Source organism: Engystomops pustulosus, chromosome 2 (assembly GCF_040894005.1).
Source record: "Engystomops pustulosus chromosome 2, aEngPut4.maternal, whole genome shotgun sequence".
Classification (NCBI taxonomy): Eukaryota; Metazoa; Chordata; class Amphibia; order Anura; family Leptodactylidae; genus Engystomops; species Engystomops pustulosus.
The window spans coordinates 111803328-111824666 of NC_092412.1; the positions used below are offsets into that span (position 1 = coordinate 111803328).

Below are 21339 nucleotides of genomic sequence, written 5' to 3' on the forward strand. Positions count from 1 at the left end.
GCTTATCATTCAAACAAAATGCACCAAAAAAGTGAGATTTTGAGCTGTTGTATCAATTTAGAAGAAAAAGAAGAAAATATACCTCATTGAGCCATCTGTCAGGTTATCTGCAAATACTTCATCTCCATTGAAGACTTCTCATTTTTTGGATTTCAGTCCATTTTAATTTGTTGTTTACAACTAATAAATACAACACCCATTAAGAAACCCATGACAGTAATGCAGAATCCTAAGATTCCCACAGCAATACAGCGTATTTCCCCTAGGTTGGTTGGTAGGCCTTGCATTACAGATATGCTTGCAGAAATACTTTGATAATGTTGTGATAAGTACTCTGATATAAATTTTCATCTAATAACATTAGCTATTAAACTATGCATGATCTTTAGCAAATAAATCAGACAATCATTCCCATTCATGTGTGTTGTCTAAGTATGGCATATCCCTACACCAGAAAAGATTATATATTTATGTCTGACTGTAATTGAAATCCAACTGTCCAGTATAAAGAATGACATACTGTTTATAGACAGGTACAATAGCACTGGTAGAGAATGTAAAACCCAAATATAATGTAACTGAAAATATTTATTTTATGGATGTTAAAATAGCCTTTTAGGATTTGGCACTGTTGTGAGCCTTTTATCAATTTTGATCAGCTGCACTATGTCCATTACTTAGCCATTAGTACTTCAAATGGACCCTTATATGGACTCCAACTATGTGAATTGTACCCCCAAGTGATATTTAATTCTTAAACTTTGGACTTGATGGACTTGCATCTTTTGCCAGCCTTATATACTATGATACAATGATCCCATGATCTAAGAAAAAATAATGTTTAATCCCAGCATGATCTATTGGGAAACAAGAAATCATAAAGTCAGAGAAGAAGGAGGTGGATTAATTATGAGCAAATCCTGGTCCTGATTCATAGGAGATTCTATGTGCTCATGATTGAAATGACAGCAACAATGGACACACACAACGCCACTGTGTACTTACCCGTCCCGTTGCGATCCCCAAGGTGCTTTGTCCAATGAGGATTTGGAGCTGCCGCGATTCACTAAGATCGAGCGTTCAATTTCCTTCATGTGTCGCTTCCCTGCTCAGGTCCGCCGGAATTCAAAATCTTCTTCCCGGTGCATATAAGTGCATGGGTTGCGACACAATTTTGAATGTTAAATCCCGCCAAAATCAGTCGGGTTGTCCAACCACGCCGGCCACGCCCCCTGATTTGTGTCGATTGTGTGCACCAAAAACCCCAGTTAAGTGCGGCGCAAAGCGGAAAAAGTTGGGAAACCGACGAAAATGCGGTATGCGGACCCTTAGTAAATGTTCCCCACTATCTGAAATCTCCACCAGATGAGACATGGTCTAAAAAGGTCCCACCTGGTAAAGCTTCTGGATCTACTAAGAGGCCAAAGCTTTTTAGTGAATCCCTGATGCCGGGTGGGAAAAAAATATTAAGACTGGCATTTAAAACTGCACTCTTTATAAATTCCACCCTGTGTGTTCAGGGACATCAATCTATCTATTTGGGCATGCTGATCTTAACTTCTGGTGGTTGCCCCCTGCCTTCCTAACTTCAAGCTCTCTATTTGCATGTAACATGCGGTAGGATTAAACTTTATAATTTAAATGCATTGTAAATGGTTGGAGACTGCATGAGGAGTACCTAAAGGGAACCTGTCAGCAGATATGGATCATCATTCAGAAAATCAACTTTGAAATGAGATGTATGATGGCTGTACAAGATTTTGGAGGCAGAGAACTTAAAAGAAATCAAGCTTCAAAATCAAGCATGATAAAGCAGGAACACTTACCCATAGTCCCAGGCACACTGACCCTGTGGTAATCTTCTTATATTTGTTATCCATGGCCTTCTAATTTCAACTTTTAAATTTATGCTAATAAAGTAGAACGTCTCTGTGGAGTGTTGCTGTAGCTTCATAGCCATGGATAACAAATATAAGATGACTACCACAGTAATCCCTGGTTTTTGATAGCAGATTTCCTTCAAGCTCTCCTCACCTCAGAATCCCCCTACATTCTTGTAGGGGGGACCATCCTGCATCCAGGGAGGTATCTAAAACTCTGCTATATTATATCAATTATATTGGAAGAGAGCTCTGATGTAGGGCAAGCTTGACTTCAGTGCTAACACTCCATCTCTATGACTATACAGCCATTTTACTTCTCTGCTTTTATGCTGGTAATTGATTATTAGGTACATTTCTTATGAAAGGTTTCATTTGAAGGTTTTGTATGGCTATTATGGACTACACAATTCAGCTGAGTGGTTTCCATTATTTTTACATAACTACAGTCAGATCTTCTTTGGACTTTAGCAGTTTTACTGCAAACTTATGTTCCTATCAATTGTTTGGCACATATAAAGTAAATACTTGTTTACAGTAGATAAAAATATATATTTGATGTCTTAACAAGTGCCTGTTTCTTTAACAAGGGGATATTCTGATACCACGTGCTCCTTCAGCTACCAAGCCTGATTGCGCAGTTGTATGTATAAAGTCACCAATGAAGCAGCCAACTTTACCTTCTCAAGAGGAAGATTTTGGTATGATGGCGTGCTCTTGTGTCACCCTGGGCTTTTAAAGTAGACCTTTCATCTTTACATACTATTACACTGGTGCTTTGCCTGACAATAGAGGCTATACCTCAGTCTCATGTATTTTAAATTATTTAGGAAACATGTCCTAGCTCTTACTACACTGATTGGCTCATATATGATATTATAGCAAACCATAATAGGACATGTTTTTTCATATACTTTTCAAGAGAACACTGTTTTGGTGAAAGGTCTACTTTAATACACGCTTCTTAGCTTTAGGGTTGCCACCTTTGGAAATGTTCAAATTGTCCAATGAGAACCAGGACAGTGTGACACTATGATCCCAGAAATATGTTGATTTCACACATAGTGAAACTTAAACAAGTGGTTAAAAATGGATGTTGTACATCCCAAAATATCACTGCCTGGATTAAAACTGTAAAGGTGGCAACTCAACACTGTCTGCAATATCCAGGTAAATGCATAAGGTCAAATGTTAAAGTGGTGTTGGTGTAGCTAAGCTTTTTTCTGCAATAGGAATATGGTTGTTTAGGGTTTTGTGTGCTATTGGTCGTGGGACATGACAGGTCGTAGTTACAATTTTAAGACATCATATTAATTGCCAATATTTGAGTATGCTGTATATTTTGCACACAGCAGTGAACTATTTGGCTTTAATAAGCAATGTATTATTCACTCACATAGTAAGGACCTTTAAGAAATGCACATATATTCCCCTAGGGAAGCACCTCTCATGTGCTGCAGAATCAATATTACTACAATTTATACATAATGTTATGTGTGCATGGTCTCTACCACCATTTAGTGCCCGCTTGTCAATTCAATAAGGTAAGTGTAATGTATAATTGTCACAGTATCATAATGAAAATTGGTTACAAAACTAACTTCTCTTCTTCTCCAGTAATCCAGAAACCTGTATTGCATATAACATACAGTATATTCTCAAGATAACAGTATTACTGTACTCACATGGTATTAACTAAATGCAAGTTTTTTGTATGTCTGAGTATTATGATGAGATAAATACAAATATTTGGCAACACTGCAATTGGTAATAAAATGCAGACTTCAAGTTCAAACACTATATCTTTCTCTTTCCAATACTCCCCAAATAATATACTCATTACCGTACATCACCATGCCCCACCTTACAAAGCTTAAATACTACCAACACAGAGTGTCCAAATAAGAAAACCTTTCATAATTTAATCTTATGCTTAACAATTAATATTACAAAACATTATGATGACAAGTCTTAGGTGCAGACAAAGGGGAGGGGGCATATAACGTAGTATGTTAAATAATTTCTGCAGGGTAAATACAGGAATAACAAATGTGCTCACCTTCTTGGTTTGTGAATTATCACAATTATAGCTTTAACAAGGCTGTCTGTGGAATCCAGCTCTGTGTATTAAGTCCGGTTAGAAGACTCAGTTTATCTCCAATATCAACCCATAAAAGGTTTCCCACTTTTCTTCATGTTTTTTGTAATATGCGCCTGGGGGCAGGATATTTGTTAATTTAAAAATATCCATCTATTTAAAGTTCTGCACCACTTTTACAACTGTCCATGAGCAATTGCTCTACCTGTACCATATGATAGTTTTACTGAATATAAGATTAAAGGGGTATTCCAGGAATATAAATGATACAAAACCCATAATGCTATAAATTAATGAATACAACAAAACTCAATGTCATTAATCACAAGACAGAGCTTAAATAGTTTGCTTTTATGGCTCACAAAATTTTATTTTCTAAAGTAGGCAGAATTATCTCCAAAACAGCCAACACAGAATACTACAACTCTCGTGATCCCTCAGGTCTTAGTTCCTCTGCCTCTCAAGCTCTGATCCTAGTGATCTTGGAGTTGATGATCTAACACCCTGTTCTGCTCTGTGACCATAGTAATGACAACTAATACACACAACCATTGGAATTGAGAGTTGAAAGTAGTTTAACTGCCATCATTGCACATTACCTCTGCCCCACGGAGGTGGCATCTCACTCTGTGGCCAGGCTGAATGTGCAACCATCTTTAGTCCTGTGGCTCTTATAATGGGACAAAGTCACAGGACTAATTAAAGGGCCGATAGCATTTTACTTACTTCTATTGTATGTGCAGAGCATTTTCCTGCTAACGGGATGAAAATTTAAAATAACAACTAATTACACATTAGCTTATATTTTATTGATGTACTTGAATATTAATTATGCTTATTCTAGAAATACCTCATCGAGGTACTGGCAGGGTGATTGCTCATGGACAGTTAGAGATCACATGACCCTCCATCTGCAGCCATTTTATGGTCAGGAATGTCTGGCTGATGAGGTAATAAAAACAGGAGGTTTCACTTTGCATATCAAGAAAGCAGAGCAGAACTTTTAATTAATGTATATTGTAAATTATCATATATTCTACCCCCCCCCAAACACACCCTTATAGACAAATTACAATAAGAATGAGGTAAACAGGATGTATACAGTCAGAGGCGTTTTGAGCCCATCATCAATGGAGGTCAGTTCATGCTGGAAATACATCTCCCTCTTTGTATTGCTATTTTAAGAGTTTCCCTATAGTTTTATAGGCTACCTTTATGTAGAACTTTTAAACATTTAAGGATTGCCGAGCAAGTGGATATTTTTCAAACTTTGTCATGTTGCAGATAAACTAAGACTACTTTCCCTTTTGCATTGTAAATGGTACCACTTCTATAGAGAGCTCAAGTAAATTGTAAGTACCTAAACATTCCTGGTCCAACCCTTTTCATATACATTATGGATGTTTTTTCCTGATACCATCTTGATATACATGATCTACACACTCAACCAATCTCCAGCTACAGTGGTGGCCCACGTTAGATAATGATTGGTGGAGCAGGCATTTCTTGAGTACGCTTGCAATGGGACAATTATTTTATCCCATTTTAAAAATGAAAAAACTATTTCCCGAAAAACCCCTTTAATACCACCTGGAGGTAGTGAAGTAATTTATATATATAGCTTTTAGCCTGGTACAGTTTGTTGTACTGAAACTTTATGGAGTTGGATTTAGAATTATGTTTATTTTGTAATTTTTAACATAATAAACAGGTTCCTTGCATTTCCTATGACTGTTGTCAATTTCAAAACTTCCAAAACCTCAGACGTGACTCTGCATAGGAAGAAAAGTGAAATATTCAGACTTTGGCATAATAGGAAAGTGGCATTGGAATTCCTTTGAAGCTGCCAAACCGTTTTCTCTTGAAAAAAATGAAATAAAAAGACACCTTTCAAAGGAATACATTAATCTGGAAAAGTAAACAGTTTGCCTGCTGTTTTCCAGTTGCACATTAGATATATTGCTTAAAATCCTACTAAATATCTTGGTGCAGGAATAAAAGCAATGATAAAAAACAAGGAAAGCAGTATAAAAAAGAAAAACAAGGAAAGCAGAAAAGGAAAACTTATGAAAAGTGCATTCACCATCAAGGCATGTGTTCATCCAGTAATAATAATGATCTCAGTCGGTTGGGTGTTTCTTTCAGATTGCCATTGGCAGGCTCATAACAGAAATGTTCTCCATTGAAGCCAGACTCTAATCTGAGGGAAAAAAACAGTATGATCTTGAATACATGTATACATAAAAATGCTATTTAGTGCTAACTTGGTACAATTGCCTGCTAACATTATAACTGAAGCAGGACTATGGATTAGGTCAAGAGACAAAGCAATTACACATTCTTTGGATTTTTGTTTTTATGTGTCACAACATGATTTTAAAAAATCTGGTCGTAGAAGGTCTAGAAGTGGGTGAAGGCAACGCCAGATAAATTACACACAACTGAATTAAACCAAAAATTAAGACAAATGTTTAAGAAATGCTTGAAAAAACTAAGTAAACTTCATAAATCAATAGCCTGTTCAACCAACCACCTTGAAGTAATCATTTTCTGTATAACTTTTGTCAATCTTTCTCAACTTTCTGGTGGAATGTTGTCCCATTCTTATTTACAACATTGATTTATTTATTGTGGTTTGTAGCTATTTGTTTATGCACAGACTGATTAATATTGTTTCACATTGCAATGACATTTGGACATTGAGATATGTGATTCTATTCTTTTCAACCCATTTGTTGTTTGTGCATATCATTGTCCTGTTCCATGACCCAGGTTTAGGCAAGATTTAGCTGTTGAATAGACGGCCACACATTTCAGTCTTGAATATTTTGGTATATAGAGGAGTTCATGGTTGATATGAATGACTGCTGGTTCCCTCATCTTTTGGTTGTAAAAAAGAGCCCCGATCATTATCCTCCACCACTGTGCTTGACAATTGGTTGCGCTGATATTCTCTGTTTGGTTTTTAATAAAGGAGAGGCTTTTCCTGGAAACCTTACAAAACTTCTCATATCTATTTCAATCGTAATTCTAATTGCACAAAATTAATCCCATTTCCAAAATATGCTGTGTACGTATGGCAAATCCCTCTGCCGTTTACAGAGCAGGGATTCGCTTGCCATAGTTTAGATATAAAATGGAGGTAAAAAAATTATAAAAAATTAGGTATTCCGGGAACCCAAATAGTGCCATAAACTACTTATTCCTCAAGGACATTACAGGAATCCCCTTAAATGGTATCAATAAAAATGATATCTAACCAAATAACCCCCAAAAATGAACTTTTCTACAGCTTTGCACTAATGCATAAAACCATGTAGCTCACAAAAAGGTACCTTTTTTCTTCTGGCTGTAGAGAATTGACCTACATATAAGAATATCCCAGGACTTTTGTGGGATATATTGACAGATTCATAACAGCTATATTTTCTTGTCTACATTGCTACATGAGAGTTGAATTTCCAAGTGGAAAAAAATAGTGTTGTCATCACATTAATAAATCTTAACCCCTTAAAGACTGAGGGTATTTTCTCTCATTTCTCGCTCTCCACCTTCAAAAATCCATAACTTTTTAATTTTTTCGTGTACAGAGCTGTGTGCATAACAAATTTTACTTCTCTGTGACATTATTTATTATTCCATGCTGCTTACTGGAAAGCTGGAAAAAAATTCCAAATATGGAAAAATTGAAAAAAAAAAACGCATTTGCATCACATTCGTGTGGGCTGAGATTTTACGACTTTCACAGTGCGCTCCAAATAACAACTCTGCTTTATTCGATCACGGTAATACCAAATTTATCTAGGTTTTATTGCGTTTGTTTACATTTACAAAAAATTTTCATACATTGGTGCACGGAGCTGTGTGATATGTCATTTTTCACTAGAAAATCTATGTGTGCATTTTCCCTTTGTTGAAGGTGATAACATTATTGTAAACATTGATTTACTAAATATTCAAGCTATCCCTTAACTTATTACTGACTTTAACCTAACTTATTTTCCTATATTGTGAACGCATCCTATGAATACATGTTTTAAAATTCAAGTCATACTAAATCTTATATTCTTGTTTTCAGTGCTTTCAACAGTTTTCAGTCCTTCTCCAAAATCAGATGTTGATGCTTTGGGCAAGACAAGATATACATGTAAGTAACTATCTTCATTATTTATTTTTCCCAAATTATGGGTAACATTGCCTTATTGTGCAATAGTGGCCCTACAGAGAGAGCAACAGTTTGGAGTATTATGGGACCCAGGCCCATTATTGGATCTGAGACTAGAAGCCAACAGAAATGAAAGCCAAAATGCAGTATAATTGCTAGCTTCTATAAATATAGCTGTCCCTATCTTCTTTTTGCTAATGTTTCCAATAGAGGGAATCTGAATTGAGACATCAACTTTGTGTAATACATGATATTATGTATTATGATTTTCCTATTTATCTATAAAATATATAAGTTATGGTTGATTTTTATATAAGTTGTCTAGAGCAAAGGAAAAGCATTACCGGTAATCAGGTTGGCAATACTAGTTCTATCTTTTAGGAGAATTTTTAAAAAGCTGTGTAATTGTCTTAACTATGATGGTAATTACTGTATGTTCTATATTCCAACAGCACCTCATGTAGTATACATGAGCAAGAATGATTCAGTACCATGCTCCATCACAGATACTCTCAAACACTTTCCTACAGGAGAGGAAAACACTAATCCAGATGTCACAAGTGCTCCTCAGAACCCCCCAACTAATCTTACAGTGGTAACTGTAGAGGGGTGCTCATCCTTTGTTGTTTTGAATTGGGAGAAGCCTGACAATGACACTGTTACTGGTAAGTGAAATCAACATTTTAATTTTAATAGCCTGATATATTAAAAATCAAATACCAATTGTTGTATAATTTGTTTGTATTAACCAAACCAGTCAGTAAAACCAGCAGAATTTGCCAAAACTAGCCAGTCTTATATATGTGGTTTTCAAGACTCCCAGAAGCTAGGTTACATAGGGATCTCAATATATTTAAGTAATATGTTCTTAGGGTGATATGGAGCTGCTATAAATATTTCCCCATGTAGTGCACTCAACTGAACAACAAAAGTGATTATATATGAATTTGTTCCATAAAAACTACAGGAAAATATTTATTCACTGCTGTTTTCACTAAGATTAACTTGCCTACAAATATCTGTTTGGGTTCTAAAAAAATATAAGAAGGCAAATAGACCTTGGTTACATTGTAATGGCTAACGCAAAAGATGATTATATCCATAACTGAGGAGATTATAGAAGACGTTTGATCTGTTGTCCTTTCAATTAGAGATTTATAAGTCAACAACACTAGCGTATTTACATTTTACTAAATTTTACTCATTTATATAAAAAACATTTAACATGCTCATTTTCAGAATATGATGTTATTTCTAAAGAAAATGGTGGACCTCCTGGAAAAGACCAGTCAATAATAACCACAAATCAGACACATTCTACAGTGGAAAACCTAAAACCAGATACAAGGTAAGATAATTTCTTACATTGTGCCCTGTTCTAATGTAAGTGTGTTCAAATATCTAAATCGAAATTGGAGCAGCAAAGGGAAAGCAAAGGGAGTGTGGTTGGTGGTTTCAATAATTCAAGTCAATCATATTCCCATCTCAGCCAAGACTTGCTTATAATAGAATACTCTTTGACTAATACAAGCGCTAGTTTACACCCCCTAAATAAATACCACAAAGCAGATCCCTCCCCCTCAAAATATCTCAGACCACTTGAAATGATAAATATATAATGGTAAAACATGTTAGTTGTTTTCACATGTACTTGCAGTAAAGCAGTTAACAGCATTGCTGGTCCACCAACACCTGCCCATCTCTGCCAAATGAGATTTTATTCCTGTTTATTCAGCTGCTTGTTTTGGAATAATTATCCAGTCCCCTTTTCGGTCTTTCCACTGGCGTCTAACAAACAGAATGTGGGATTTAAAGAATGGCTACTTGCCTGGCAATGTGTGATCCAGACACCCAGTGTTTACAGAGAGTTGGTTGGAGCTGGGAAATCACTTATTAACACCAGATAGAAAAATTATTTTTAATTTCCATGTCATTTAGAAAGTACCCTTCATTATTCCCCATCATTAATGACTGACTTCATTTAACCCACAAAATTATATGACTTTATGTTCATGTAACAAAAACAGAACTATTTGCTGTAATAGGAAAGTTATTGTTGTATTATTTATATTTGAAAATTAGCATCGATACGTGTAGCATAGAGGCGCTTTAATTACTTCACTTTACACATACTATTATGTGCAGTGTCACAGAGGATTAGGCATCAGAATGTAAGAGGCGAGCAGTATATTCACATTACACTGCAGTCCAATATCTGAGTGATCAGACCTAAAACATTTTTTTTTAATTAAATATATTTAATTCAAGCACCTGTTTTTTTTGCAGAACACATATAAAAATAAATAAACCAAATCATGAAAATATTCAGATTCTAAATATCTGTAATAATGGAAAATAGCGCCCAAAGTCGAAAATGGCACTTTTTTGCCATTTTGAAAAATATAAAAAAATCTATAAAAAGTGATCAAAAGGTTGCACAGTCCTAAAAATGATTGCAATGAAAACGCCATCAAAAGTCGCAAAAAATGACACCACCCACAGCTCGGTGCACTAAAGTATGAAAAAGTTAGTTTGATTTTTTTTATAAATGTATGAAAACATAAAACCTATACAAATTTGGTATCCCGTAATCGTACCGACCCAAAGAATAAAGTAGACATGTCATTTGTGGTGCACAGTGAAATCTGTAAAATCCGAGCCCACAAGAAAACATGCAAATGCGTTTTTTCAACATTTTCACTGCATTTGGATTTTTATTCCCGCTTCCCAGTACACAGCGCAGAATATTAACCCCTTAAGGACGCAGGGTTTTTCGGCTCATTTCTCGCTCTCCAACTTCAAAAATCCATAACTTTTTCATTTTTACGTGTACAGACCTGTATGAGGGCTTATTTTGTGCGTAACAAATTTTACTTTCCCGTAATGTTATTTATTTTAACATGCCGTGTACTGCGAAGCTGAAAAAAAATTCCAAATGTGGAAAAATTGAAAAAAAAACGCACGTGCGTCACGTTCTTGTGGGCTCAGTTTTTACGACTTTCACTCTTCGCTCCAAATAACATGCCTACTTTATTCTTTGGTTCGATGCGATCGCGGTGATACCAAATTTATATAGGTTTTATTGTGTTTTAATACATTTTCAAAAATTAAACGAATGTGTACAAAAAAGAAAAAACATTCTGACGCTAATAACTTTTTCATACTTTGGCGCTTGGAGATGTGTGAGGAATCATTTTTTGCGAAATGAGGCGACGTTTTCATTGCTACCATTTTGAGGTCTGTGCGACATTTTGATCATTTTTTATTTCATTTTTTATGTTATGTAAAAAGGTGTAAAAGTCGCATTTCGGACATTTGGGCGCCATTTCCCGCCTTGCTGGTCACCGCCGCCCGTAACCGTTTTTATATTATGATAGATCGGGCATTTTGGGACGCGGCGATAGCTAATATGTTTGTGATTTTTACTGTTTATTATGTTTTATATCCGTTCTAGGGAAAGGGGGGTGATTTGAACTTTTAATATTTTATAAATTTTTTTTATTTTTTAAACTTTTTTTTTTCTTTTTTTTTTCACTATTTTTTAGACCATCTAGGGTACATTAACCCTAGATGGTCAGATCGCTCCTACCATATACTGCAATACTACAGTATTGCAATATATGGCATTTTTGCAGGTCATACATTACAATGAGCCACTGGCTCATTGTAACGAACCTGCATAAGCCATGTAGCCTTGTGTTAAAAGAAGACCCGAGGCTACCATGGTAACCGATCGCCGCCGTCTTTTAAACGCCGCCGGCGACTTTGCCAGCGGCGTTGAGGGGGTTAATGGCCGCGATCGGTGCAAGCACCGACCGCGGTTATTAGCGGTGGGGGTTTTCTGCAAAATGCAAAAACCCCCACCTTTGTATGAAGAGGAATTAGCCCGTGAGCCCTCTTCATACATTCCTTATACCTCTTCGCCGTAGAGCTACGGCGCAGAGCGTTAAGGGGTTAAACACAGTCACTATGAAGTACAATTTGTTATGCAGAAAATAAGCCATCACAGAGCTCTTTATGAGGAAAAATAAAAAAGTTGTAGATTTTTGTAGGTGGTGAGTGAAAAATGGAAGTGAAAAAACTAAAAAGGGCCAGGTCGTTAAGGGGTTAAGCACCTAAAGGAGTCCAATGGATGTTATAGAATTATTCAAAACGGTGAATCACGTCTATACCCAACATGTGGGATCCAAACAATGGATTGTCATAAAATAGTGCAAATCATGCTGATGGAAGGAATCCACTGCTGAGATTGAAAGTTTGATTCTTTGTCTTATCCCAAAGCTTTGTTAACACAAAAATAAAATCAAGGATCCATTACCCTTCCATCATATTAATCATGGCCTCTGCTGACATCAATCATTACCTGTCAGTAGAGGAGAACAGATGGCAGTGGAGGAACAGTGAAAGATCTAAACTTATTTACCATTCGCTGTAGCAAATAAGAATGGTTTTTTTAACGGACAACCCCTTTAAATGTTCCAAGCAGCAGCATAGTCTCTTAGTCTCAGAGTTGTTTTCAGAGAGCTGTGTCACGTATCAATGTTTGGATTTCTCCGATTATTTAGGCCAAACATGTCATAACATCATTTTTTTTCTATCATGTTTGAGCCAGTGAGTAAAACAAAATTTTCCTTGAATTATAAAACTAAAGAAGTGCTGGCAGTGAGAAGTGGAATCATGTTTGTGTATTGAGCTTTTCTTAGCTGAATATTAGTCCATTTATTTAGTTGTTTGTTAATGAGAATTCCATAGACTGTGTAAAACCTGTGGGGTTCTAAGTTGAATTGGGATATTACTTGTGGTCTTTGGAAAGAATGAATACTGTACTTGCCACTGGTTGATTTTCCAGATTGTCCACATCCTAAAAGCATCAGTGTACTGATTTATGGTTACACTTAAGGACTGTTGAACCAAGAGGCTATTTTTTGGTTGAAATGTGCCAATATGGCATAGAATCAGGAAATTATGCTTAAGTGGGAGTTCGGGTTAATGCCAGGTCAGGTGCTGCACATATCTTAGCATGTATTTTACTATATGCTTTGTGTACATCCTACATCATCGTGTTTTGTCAAACCTCTTGTAAATGGGATCTCTTTTCATCATTCCTATCAGTGGTTCTTAAATACAAATTCATTCAGTGCTTTTGAATATGTAGTAACATAAGTTTGCAACACACATGTTAAAAGGATGGCAGTAAACAATTAACAGATGTTGATACAAAACTCAACCCTACCACTGGTTTATTTTAATGAAGAACAAAATAACATAAGAATAGACCAAGGAGGCAAGGAGGGACGTCTTATGATTACTTATTTTTAAAGAGATTTTCTGGTAGTTTAAATAGCCAAGTTAATGGTAGGATACACTGTATGATAATCATAATAATAATAGAGATAATACAAGTGTAAACTGCATAGACTTTTAAACACTGAGGGACACAACATCTATAGACATAGACTATTGCTCATATATTAACTTAAGTTATATGCTAATTGATATTTGGATTTGTTTATACCTCACTTATTGTTGTCGAATTGGTAAACAGTTTGGAATTTTGCGAGGGTGTCGTGACTTTCCGTTATTTCACTCAATTACTACTATAAGGATAACAGTAATTGTATTGTTTTTCACAAACCATAGAAACATTTGTAGAAGGTTGTTATATTCCTATAAGTCTGTTACATATATATCCTGATTATCAACAAGACTATACACTACATATTCACAACGGGGGGGATTTATCAACGCTTGTGCGCCAGAATTCTTTCAAACAAGCTCAAAAATAGGTGCAATTCTTAGCATATTCCCAGGAACTGCACCTATTTTCTACCTCATGTCACCTACATGCCTAGTGGGCGTGGAGGTGTGTGAAGGTGGGCAGGGCCAGCAGCTCAGTGCATTCCTGCTCCACACCTGATCACTACCCATAGCCTGCAGCAGATTCTGGTGCAGGCCAAAGCACTTTTCTATGCCAGGTTGGCATAGAAATACAGGCAGAGCAACCCCAGTCAGATTTATCTGGAGGCACCATGCTCCAGCGTATGATAAATCCCCCCAGTGGGTTCTGAGCATGAAATGTTATAGTTTTAATAAAACCATTTTTAAGAAGTAAAAGGTGGGAAAAATACTATTATCTTTTTTTATTTTTCAAAATGTACTTATGGGTAATATTAGTTTATAACTAATTTGGGTGGTAAAACTATCTATCTGAAAAGGAAATGATTTGAAAAATGGCAAATTTTTCCAAATGTTATACACAGCCTGGAGCCTGCTGCATGTTCCCGGCACAGAGATCTCAGGAATGCTCAGCGTCAATGATGAGACAGGGTAGCTTTACTATATACTGCAGCTCCCGACCTCTGTGATTGGAACAGAGAACATCAATATAAGTCTTCTTTAGATGGGGCAGATTTACTTACCCGGTCCTGTCGCGATCCAGCGGCACGTTCTCAGTCAAGGATTCAGGTCTTCCGGCGATTCACTAAAGTAGTGCGCCCGATGTCCACCAGGTGTCGCAGCTGCGCTGAAGTCTGTTGGAGTTCACTGGATTTCACCACCCCTTGCTTTGTGCAGGTAGGTGCGTGTCAAGCGACACATTTTTTTAAATTCTGCCTTTTTTTCCGAATCCATCTGGTTTTCCGACGGCCACGCCCCCAATTTCCGTTGCGTGCATGCCAGCGCCGATGCGCCACAATCCAATTGCGTGCACCAAAAACCCGGGGCAATTCAGCGCAAATCGGAAAAATTTGGGAAACCCGACGAAAAAAAGCGATACGGGTCCTTTGTAAATGACCCCCAGTGTGTGTGGTTTGTGGGGAGTGCTGAAAGGTTCTCTTTAAGTGTACCACAAAAAAGCAAACTTTATAAGACAAATTTGCTTTCAGAGGAGCATGGTGCAACTTCCAAAAAGATGAACAAAACCCCAAAACTTAAGTGCGTCAAATTTTCAAAACCAGCCCAGAAATACTACTGAATGGAGTACATTTACTTACAGGGTCACCGAAGTTCACTGAAAGTGCATTGTCTGTCTAAAATGCTGTGTGCTGCGATTCACTAAGATCGTGTGCCCGATATCATGAATGTGTTGCTTCCCCGCTCAGCTCCGACAGAGTTCACCATCTTTTTTGTGGTGCATTTAAAACATAGGGCTTGCGACACCATTTTAAAGTTAAATACAGCGCTTAGTCCGTATCAGTCATCCAATGGCACGCCCCATATTTTGTGTCACAGGAAGGCCAGCCACAAAAACGATTGCGTGTGATCGCGTAAGCCAACCTATTGGACCATCATTAAGAAAATGTGGTCCAATACACTTTAACATGATGAAAAACTGGTTTGAACAGAACGAGCCCAAACCTTATTTCTGAGAAATTAGTGGTCTAATTGTATAAGAAAATAACTAATATAACTAATATAAAATCTTGTAATAACTTATCTGAAATGTACAACATATGCTAAGACTAAAGGGTTAACTTTGTATAGCACTAGCACATATGATATTCTGGGGTTTAAATAGTTATATAGCTTGACTTTGGATTCTCCCATCGCCACATTGCAAACTCAAGTTCCTTTTAAGCTGCAGCATGTAAATATATTACATTTGTGCAGTTCAAAAAGGAAGAAATGAGCTCCAGTTGCCAAGGTCACATGTGGCAAATCAGTTAGTGCTCTGTGTTCCATAGGAAATAGCTGCAAGTCAATTTCTTTAGCAGGATTTTCTTTTTGTTGTTGGATTTCTATTATCTTTAGTTAGCTCACTGTTGCAGCTTGAGTTTAATGATAAGGTAAGTGAATGTGTGTTCTTCTAATACTCTCGACAAGTCTATAGAGATTTACTTGCAGAATCAAAAATGTCCTATAAAACAGCTTGTGGACTCCATGGGGCACATTTACTTACCCGGCCAACGAAGTTCACCAGAAGTGCATTTTCCAACGACAATGCACTGTGCCGTGATTCACAAAGATTGTGCGCCCGATTTCATGCATCTGTTGCTTCCCCGCTGAAGTCCGCCAGAGTTCACCATCTTCTTCCTGGTGTATGTAAGTGCATTGGTTGCAACACAATTTGAATATTAAAAGCCGCGCTCCGTCCGAATCAGTCGGATCGTCTAGCGGCACGCCCCCCCCCCCCCTGATTTCTTACATATATTGTCAATAGCACTCATCAGACAGTAGCACTCTAACTCCAGGCCCATGAGCCAATATCCATATTGGATAAAGTCTATGATTGGTGTCGTGTCAGCTCCCTCCTATAACTCAGCGTTGGGCTTTCTGGACATTAGGAAAGATTCACACATTTTTTACCTCTTGAAGTTTACCCCATTAGACCTTCTTATTATACTTTATTTTACATATATTCCCCTGTTGTAGAATTCATGCAATGTTTCAGTCTTCAATTATTGGTTCCATAATAACCCTCTAGTTATAATTTTAAATGAAAATGTAGACACTTGTGAGGACATCTGCATACATTATTTTACCCTTACTAAAAAAAAAATTAGCACCACTGTATGACCTGAAAACTACTGGGCCATGTGGGCTGTGTACCAACACGAATGGAAAAGTCTAATCCTTGGACTGGTATTTTACAACATGAATGTTTCACTCGCCTTCACGTCATTTCCTTGTGACAACATAAAATGTCTCTGTGTCTATTATTTTCCCAGTCAGTTTTAAAAACTAAATAAGATATACAAAGGCAGAACTTGTCCTCAGTTCTCAATGAAAATATAGTCAGAAGTTTCTCTTCATACACACGCTGCCAAGGGGTTTAATATATACCTATATAAAAAAAACTAGTGATATAGAAAACTAGTGAAATCAGTTAAAGGGGTTGGCTGAGATTTAAAAAAAAAAATAAACATGTACTTACCTCCCGTCGCCCTCCAAGAGTCCCGCTTACCTCCCGCGTGAATAGGGACGGGCGGGCGTGGCATGTTATGAGATCCTGAAGTCGCTCATGCACAGGAGAAACTAGAGGCACACTTATTTACTGAACTATTGTGAAAATATGGAGAAATATACATGTCTTTGTGTTTTATCACATTTTTGACAGTTGTCGAGGGTGAATACAAGGTGAGGGGAGGCTGCTAGACATTTTATTAGTGAGGGGAGGCTGCTGGACAGTATATTAATAAGAGAGGTTGCTGCTGGAGAGTACATATGGTAAAATAGCATGGTGCTGTGTGAATATTTCTGTGTAGCCTATATATGTATTCTCAATGTTAATTTGCAGGATGGCAGATGCCAGTGAGAGATTAGGTATATGGGACCCAATCCAAAGTTTGCACCAGGGCTCACTGGTGTCCTGTTATGTCACTGGCTCCACAATGGGGGAGATTTATCAGAAGTGTCTGAGAGCAGAACTGTTATAGTTCCCCATGGCAACCAGTCAGAGCTCAGCTTTCATTTTACAACCGTTGTCTATAAAATGAAAGCTGAGCTCTGATTGGTTATAATAACAGTTTTACCTCGGACACTTCTGATAAATCCCCCCTAATGTGTCTATGTGACTTTCTCCCCATTCAGGGGAAGAGATAAAGAACCTTAACACTGAATATCAGTGTTGGTCCCTGTGGTCTGACACAAAATATAATACTGATGTCTATTTTATGGTAGAAGATCCTTTGGCCATCATGCATAGGAGCAAGGTTGTGTCTACCTGCACTACCATACACTTAGCTCTTAACACTGAAGATTGCAACACTTGTAAATGTCACTTTTAATATGATGAGAGGCATCATCAATACATTACATGCAGCCTGGCATTGTTAGCATGCACATGATAGGATGTACTATTCTTCTCCTACATGCCCTTGTACATTCATAAAAACATTGCAATAAACTGGATTTTCTAAATGTCATCCTCTGTCTTTTAATATCCTGTAGTAATAAATTGAAATTTCATAATATTGTTGCTGGGAATTCAATGGTTTGCATTATTCAGGCTGACTCAGGATTCTATTTGTAGAACATGACAGGATTTTTTTATTTTGTTGCTGATAAACATGTTCTTAAAATTTAACGTTCCACCCATTGACTGCACTATCTGCAAAAAGTGCAGCCAAAGACTGAATATGACCATAAAAATAAGCAAATCCATTAAACCCGTGCTTCAAAATCCATTTCATGGTTCCAAGTATTAAAACCTGCCGGGAAAGTGTAAAACTAAAGACCAGTTAGTACAGGAGGGTCTGTCTAATAGCCATTGACTTGCAGTGTCTGGCATGTAATGTTTAGTTATTTCCATCATATGAAATCTGGTTTCTAAAGATCCTGCTTATAATATCTGTTGTAAAAATAATGTGTACTGTGGCATTTAGGAAGGAGGTATTACATTTTCAGTACAGCTGCTTAATATCTCTATTTTTTCCATTACCTGAGCCATAAGAGGGAGCTTGTTATCTGCAGGACAATTTGTACTTTCTAAATACACCATGTAGTATAGTGTGAAATGTACTAGAAAGCTGGAAGAAATGCAAAAAAAGCAGTTGGGCATTTTTTAGTGGGCTTTGTTTTTACAACTTTCATTTAATCCCCTTTGTAGATGAGATCAGTATGATCATAGAGAAACAAATATTATTAATAATAATTAATTAATATAGCTGTGTTATTTTTGGAGGCCAAGCTGATATTGTCATCAATATTATTTTTCAGTGTAAAACCCTTTGATCACATTTTATAAAAATTTCGATTGGTAGCAACATGATATAACATGGCGATTTAGATATTTTGATTTATATTTTGATTTTGGGATGTGAGGATGCCTCAAATGTTTCTGATTATTTTTGTATATTTATATATGTTGTCTAGGCATATGAGGATGTTTGAATTTTAAAATGTTTTCTTTACTAACTTTTTAGGCCCCCTAAAGTTCCAACTAGATATGAGCGGATCGGATCTTGGGATCCGAAATTTAGATGCATCCCACTTGAACCAGACATATTGCAGACCGATTTGCTGCCATGGAGCAGCCAATCCAGCAAACTGACGCTCCTAGTTACTAGCCATTGCCATTGCTGGACACCCATAGCCAATTACCGCCATTGCTAGTAGCTAGGAGTGTCAATTTATTACAGTGGCTGCATGGCAGTTAACCAGCAATATCTCCAGGTCTCGCGGGATGTACCTGAACTTAAAGTTTGTATTTGTTCATTTCTAGTGCCAGCACACATAAAATATTGTCAAACATGGTACAAATCTTGAGAGTTGTCTTACAAACTAGACAGTTGATGACTCAATACTGATCAGGCACAGGCAAGAATGATATCTAACAACTCACAGGTGACACTTCCTGTATATTGACATATAAAATCTGGAGTATTCATTCATTACTTTTTAGCCACATGGCACAGTTTTTGTCTGAATTGGGCTAGTAGTTGTGCAGATCTGTATCTGTGATTTTCTTCCGCTGTAAATTAGTATTTACAAAGTATTTATTATTAATGCTGTAATACAGTATTAGAATTTTTCTAGAAGTTTCTATAATTGTGTCTTCTTAATTTTCCTTTAGTTGACAACGGCTTTTTATCCTGTAAAGCAAACATTGCATTTGTATTTCAGAGAACCGTCATGCCAGTAACATTCCATTTTGTCCTCGATTTACCTTTCCTAAATATTTTATAATACTAAGTGGATCCACAGAGACACGATTTTACCACTCAAACAATATTAGCTTTGCTGACCTTTGTTCAATGGTATTAATATATCACAGTAAAATGAATCATAGTGATGACTTTGGTGTCAAGTATGCTGCAGTTGCAAATGGAATTTTGGACTATGAACTCTTTAATAATAAAGCTTCAACAATGATGGATTGTCTCTTTGAAACAAGTGATCCATTTTGTACTGTTGGCATCGGAAAAAGGTTTACGCCTACTTCATTTTGTTAATGTTATTTTTGAATGCTTCGCTGCATAAAGTTATGGTCATTTTTCTCAGTATGTACGAAAATAGTTTTCCTAACAAAATAACAATAATAATTTGTGTTTATCAATAAAAGAAAGATTAAAATGGGCAGGGAATCTATAAAGGCGCCTCACCTGACTCCTGCTTAGTTTTTTGGTTAAAGTGTAACTATCATTTCAGATGATTTTTAATATTGTGTGTGTGTGGTGAACATTTTTCTAATATACTTCAGGCTCAATGTGCACCTTAGTTACAATGTTACTTCTACGTTGTTATGGAAAATCTGTCTACAGGATTGAAGACCAGTCTCTCTCTCCTCTTTTCCTCTGGCTGCAGTATGTTATGAGCTCTATATTCAAATGCCAATCTGAAAGGGTTAATCTTTTGAGCTAATGCAGCCACCATAGAAACACACTATACAGGCTGTAATACACTTATCTATTGGACTGAGTAGTCTGAGTTTTTTTTTTAAAAACTAAGAAGAATTTTTAATAAAGTATATTAGAAAAATGTTCACCACATCGCAACGCAGAGTATTAAAAATTATGTCAAAAAGTGTACACTTTAAGTCACCTTGTTCCTTGAAGTAAAGATAGAATAGTAGAAAAAGTGAAAGACTTTCTCATAAATTGTAAAATAGTAAAGTCACTGCTTGGCTCCACTAAACTGACTCTTCATATCCTAATTATGATGTAAAACAGCAGTGTTGAATCCTAGATAGCAGTCCTGGGGTAAATCTATTCCTACCTGTATCCCTACCTGTTGGTACTATAATTCTAGCAGCAGCCAGGAAGCCAGAAAGAAATTGGGGGTGACATTTAACTCTTTAGATGTCACATTCATAGTAAGGTACATTATTTGCCCATTGCTGCCTTGACGGAAGGACTGTCAGGGACCTAATGAAAGACCCGGGTCTCTCCCTCATAAGGATGTCCTTAGTATTTCCACCTAAGATTCTGCCATTTCCATACAAGCCCTCATATAGCTTTGATAACAGACATTTTAAAACAGTTATAGTTTTTGGAAATTGAGGGAGTAAAAATGACAAGTGCTCAAGCATGATCTAAGGTCTATATCTAAGCACAGTGACTGTGGTAATCTTATATTTGTTATTACCGTATATACTCGTGTATAAGCCGAGTTTTTCAAAACAAAAAATGTGCTGAAAAACGTCACCACGGCTTATACACGAGTCAATACTACCAAAAATTAATTAAAAATGGACAAAAAAAAATAATAAACTTATATACTCACCCTCCGGTGGCCCCGATGCGCAGCGCTGCTCCCCC

The 21339-nt window shown here is 36.7% G+C and overlaps 1 protein-coding gene across 50 annotated transcripts in view; it reads left to right on the top strand.

Annotated features, from left to right (window-relative positions):
* Window positions 1–21339, top strand: part of ABI3BP (ABI family member 3 binding protein) — a 206967-nt gene that overhangs the window by 165359 nt on the left and 20269 nt on the right. For 49 of the 50 annotated variants that reach the window (XM_072135990.1, XM_072136010.1, XM_072136003.1 and 46 more), the window contains 4 exons: window positions 2471–2581; window positions 8057–8125; window positions 8596–8808; window positions 9383–9491. In XM_072135990.1, the coding sequence (XP_071992091.1) occupies window positions 2471–2581; window positions 8057–8125; window positions 8596–8808; window positions 9383–9491 (502 nt within the window). The remainder of the gene's footprint in view (window positions 1–2470; window positions 2582–8056; window positions 8126–8595; window positions 8809–9382; window positions 9492–21339) is intronic. The other variant, XM_072136015.1, reaches the window with a different exon arrangement.